Source organism: Cryptomeria japonica, chromosome 6, assembly GCF_030272615.1.
Source record: "Cryptomeria japonica chromosome 6, Sugi_1.0, whole genome shotgun sequence".
Classification (NCBI taxonomy): Eukaryota; Viridiplantae; Streptophyta; class Pinopsida; order Cupressales; family Cupressaceae; genus Cryptomeria; species Cryptomeria japonica.
In genome coordinates this window covers 155758292-155762685 of record NC_081410.1, presented here as the reverse complement: position 1 = coordinate 155762685, position 4394 = coordinate 155758292, and the positions used below count along the sequence as shown (strand labels likewise).

General features: G+C 35.2%; 1 protein-coding gene across 1 annotated transcript; it reads right to left on the bottom strand.

The window, feature by feature from the left end:
* Positions 1-291: 291 nt before the first annotated feature.
* Positions 292-982, bottom strand: LOC131035130 (uncharacterized). Its single transcript, XM_057966773.2, has one exon. It carries the CDS (start codon positions 880-882, stop codon positions 508-510), a length of 375 nt encoding a protein of 124 aa, XP_057822756.1. The 5' UTR covers positions 883-982; the 3' UTR covers positions 292-507.
* Between the last annotated feature and the right edge of the window lie 3412 nt (positions 983-4394).

Below are 4394 nucleotides of genomic sequence, written 5' to 3'. Positions count from 1 at the left end.
AATATTGCAGGCCTGATAAACTTCTGAAATGACAAGTGGTTATGACACAGATAAACTTCTTAGAATACAGGTCAATCTCTGAAAAAAATCCATTTTCCAAAGGCAATAATCATTACAGATTCCAAATCCTACTCCATTAAGAAAGTTTTCACAACATAAGCTTTACAATTGCTGCAACATTCATCTGAAATTTGAGAAAACGCAATCAAATGACATTTTCTTCCAATTCACATACATGTAATACAACTACAGATTTGCCAAAACAATTAGAAGATGGTTTAAACTAGGGCATAATTCAAAATGAGCTCATTGCATTGCATTTAACACATTAGCTCAAAGGAAGGAAATCAAATCAAGTACAGTTATGGAATTTCTCTCCCTACTGCTCCTCATAGTACATTAATGTAGCTTTAAGATTACTACTAATTGATTACATACTTCACTCTGCATCCACAAATCCCAGAAACCCACAATCTAAATCTATAGAGATACTTCATAGAAGTACATTTATCTACCCCTCTTAACAGGATCAAAGTTGGAAACCCCAATAACAGCAATACCAAGAACAGCTACAACCACACCTCCAGCCACTATACTTAGCAAAAAGTTCTTGAGAGAAGGAGATACTCCAGGTCCTGCTGCATCTGCTATCTCTGGAATCACTGTTGCTGCTGTAAGAGCCAAAGATGTCAAGCCTGCAACTGAAACAACCTCATTTTTCTTCTTCCCCTGTGATGATGATGATGAGCAATTAACTACAATTCTGCTCCTTTTTGAGGCAATGGATGTAGGAGAGCATAATTTACAAGGAGCCTGCCCTAATTGGGCTCTGTGGGCTCTGAGGGGTGGTTTCAGGGAGAGGGCTGCTGTTGCACAGGCCATTTGATTGGGGAAAATTATCACAACAGATTGGGATTTCAAGTGAAAGAAAATGATATTGTGGAAAAGCAATGCAGAGCAAAATGCCCAAATGGGTGGTTATGGGAAGTGAACGTAAAGAGATAAGATGAGGCATGAGCATGAGGTGCTTTTGGCCAATCAGTTTCCTGCTGCTTGTTGACTTGATTGGAGAGCGGGGTGTGCTTTAGCCAAACTGCTGACGTGGACCCTCAAAAGGATTAGTCCTAGGCTTGTCTTATCAGTCCTATTAATTTATTTGTGAAGGAAATAGGAGCCACCAATGTTCAATGATGATGAGTCGGCGTTAAAGTTTAGTTGTAATTTTCAATAAGGATTACCATAAAACCACACACGAGACAATCCAGCAGATAAGATTTTCCCCATTTCTGCAATTTAGAGGTGACTTATAAGGATGTGAAAGCCTAATAAGCTATGTTATTCCAAGTTTCTAGGGGATGAGCTATTATGGCTCCAAAATGGTAGTACGGTGTGCATAACACGTAAGTTAGTTGCACATTTTATATTGTAGATTTTGTAAATAACGGTTGCGGTTGACTAACATGTCTATAACAGTATGTACGATTTGGTCATTTTGGACCTAGAATAGGTGCAGGGGTTTCTAGGGGGTGCCTTTTCTTGTTTAAATTTTTTGAGTCATTTTTTGGGATGATAAAGGGGACGCGTACATAAAATATAATTTTTTTAAAGTATTTATATGAAAATATGGATAAAGTATACATAAATATATTATAGAATTTTAACATATAACATTTGTATTAAATAACTTAAATTGAGAGTTCACATGAGAGTCAAAGTCAAATAAATTATCAAAACTCAAACATTCATTCAATGGGATGGCTAGGGGATGTCTTTGAGGCGTCTCCAAGACAAGTAAAATAGGCCAGGGATGCATCCCCGGTTAAGCTTGCTAATAAGATGGTGACAAGAGTCAATACCAATTTCTTAATCTCAACTTCATTATCTAAGGAGTGTCTATTTAATTTTTTTAATTATTCAATAATTGGATGATTTTAGTAAACGAGGGGAATCGAAAGGGGTAATTCAACGATTTGAAATTTAGTTCTAAACAAGGTAAGCCTCCCCTTATGGCCCACTTAGGGCTACACATTGGACACAAACAAGCCTACAACCAAGTTAATTTGCGGAAGATAATTGACCTTGGGGCTTATTTGAGAAGAACCCAAAGCCCTTACCCATCTCTCTCTCTCTCTCTCTCTCTCTCTCTCTCTCTCTCTCTCTCTCTCTCTCTCTCTTTGTGTGTGTGTGTGTGTGTGTTGTATTTAAGGGATATAAAAAAAGAAGAAGTTGAAGTTTGGATTTAGGTGGTCAATGGGTTCAACTAATCCCTAAAAATAATACATGGATTTCTCAAGATTTAAAAAGTGCTATGCCTTTTGAACCAATCAATTCATCATTAGGTTGCCTCTCAACATTAAAGTAGACCTCTACAATTGATGAACTCATGTTATTAAGGAAACAAAGATAAAAACTAAGTATAATATAGTATATATTTAACCTCTCTATAGTCTAGAGATGAACATTCATAGAGCACATTGACTAGTAAAAAAACATATCCATGACTATTCATAGGAACCAATAGTATATAACTATACAAGACAAAAAGAAGGCAAATTACTATAGCCAACCCTGTGCCATAGTCAAAGTCACAACAAAACTAAGGAAGCAAGGCAAATTACGCAAGCCATCTCTCGCCACCCAACATATACATACATTTATGACATTTATCACCCTTCTCCAACAATACCTACTTAGCTTCTTCATCTAACTCAAATTCATAACCACAACTAAGAGACTTGACATGACCATTGATATGAAGATTTACCTTGAGATCCTTTGCAACTACTACAACCACCTTGTGGGCCATGTCCATTAAATCATGGAAGTGTTAAAAATGACAACTAAAGAATGACTCCATTTCAATAACAATGCTATCTATATCATTATGGAGAAGATAAGTGTCTACAATAATAGACAAAATAGAGGTGCAAATTAGGGATTGAGCTATGTCAAAAATATTGCATCAACGATTAGAATGGTTGGGAGCTAATGACAACTTCAACATAGCTTCTCTCATGCTCACATAGGGAGTACATTCTATGTTTTTGGCCAATTCCCAAATGTGCAAAATCAATGTCTAGAAATCAAGATCTACGATCTTTTTTTCCAAGTACTTCACAAAGTTGTCGATCATATCTTCACCACACTTCCTCTCCTTCCTCATCTTGCCCCATATGCCTACTTTCCTCTTATTCTCTAGATTATAATTATTTCCTTTGTCATTGCTAGCTAAGGAAGCTATGACAATGAAGCCAAAAGGCTAAAGACGAAGCACCAAAAACACTCCCCCCTAAGCTAGAGATATCATACTATCTTTGTAAAGAAAGAAAACAACTCAACACTTCAGTCAACGATTTCACACTTGGGAAATTAACGATAATGTCTTCTTGACCAACTAGTGCGATTACATAAATGTAATGACCCCTTTATGTGTGCAAGAAAGGTGATGAGTTACGACTATTAAAGAAAATATATCAACTTATAGCTCATTCACGTCTCATCATCTTGTGTATGTCATACTATAACTTGCCCACTATCCATCTACCTATTTGTGTGTATATTTGTGTAAGCACTTACAAATTTAGATTAATTATGCTAAGAGGTATTGCATAATAGAAGTAAGGCATACACCATTATGTACTAATCATGTGAATAAAAACTACTACCACATTAGACAATTTTTCAAAAACTAAGTCTATACAATAACTATTAAGTAAATGGAATAAAATAAAATAACAAAATAAATAAAAATTAACCAATTATTAAATAGCTGTAAAGTAAAATAAAATAGCTCATTAGCAAATAAAAATAAAATAACTCTAAGCAAAAATAGTTCTTTAAATTTTAAAAAAGTAAACAATGTAAATAATGAAGAGCACTCAATTACACTGAGAGGTGGGGTGAATCAGTATAACAATAAACCTTTTCTATTAAAAACATTAGTTAATCATATGAATAATACTTTTAAAAACTTAACCATTAACAACAGTAACACAAATGCAAGATCTAGCAATTAGGGACAAAAGAAGAAAACACGACTTACATGGAAACCCTTATGAGAGAAAACCATAGCAAAATATTGCTAATATTAGAAAATTCTTACAACTTCATACGTACCAACTCATAGGAGACACCAATCCCATTTAGATGATTCGTAGGCACCAACTCAATGCAAACACCAATCCCCACAACTAAGCACCAACTCAATGAGAGACACCAATCTCCTTGAATATGAGGCGCCAACCTCCAAAAGAATGATGTGAGGAGTGTGTCGACTTGGATTTCATCCTTAGAATGCTACCTGTAACAAGTTAGTTTCACAAAATACAAATGGAAATGCTACAGGAAATCCAAACTCAACCAATGAAACTACATGAAATACATATGAAATAAAA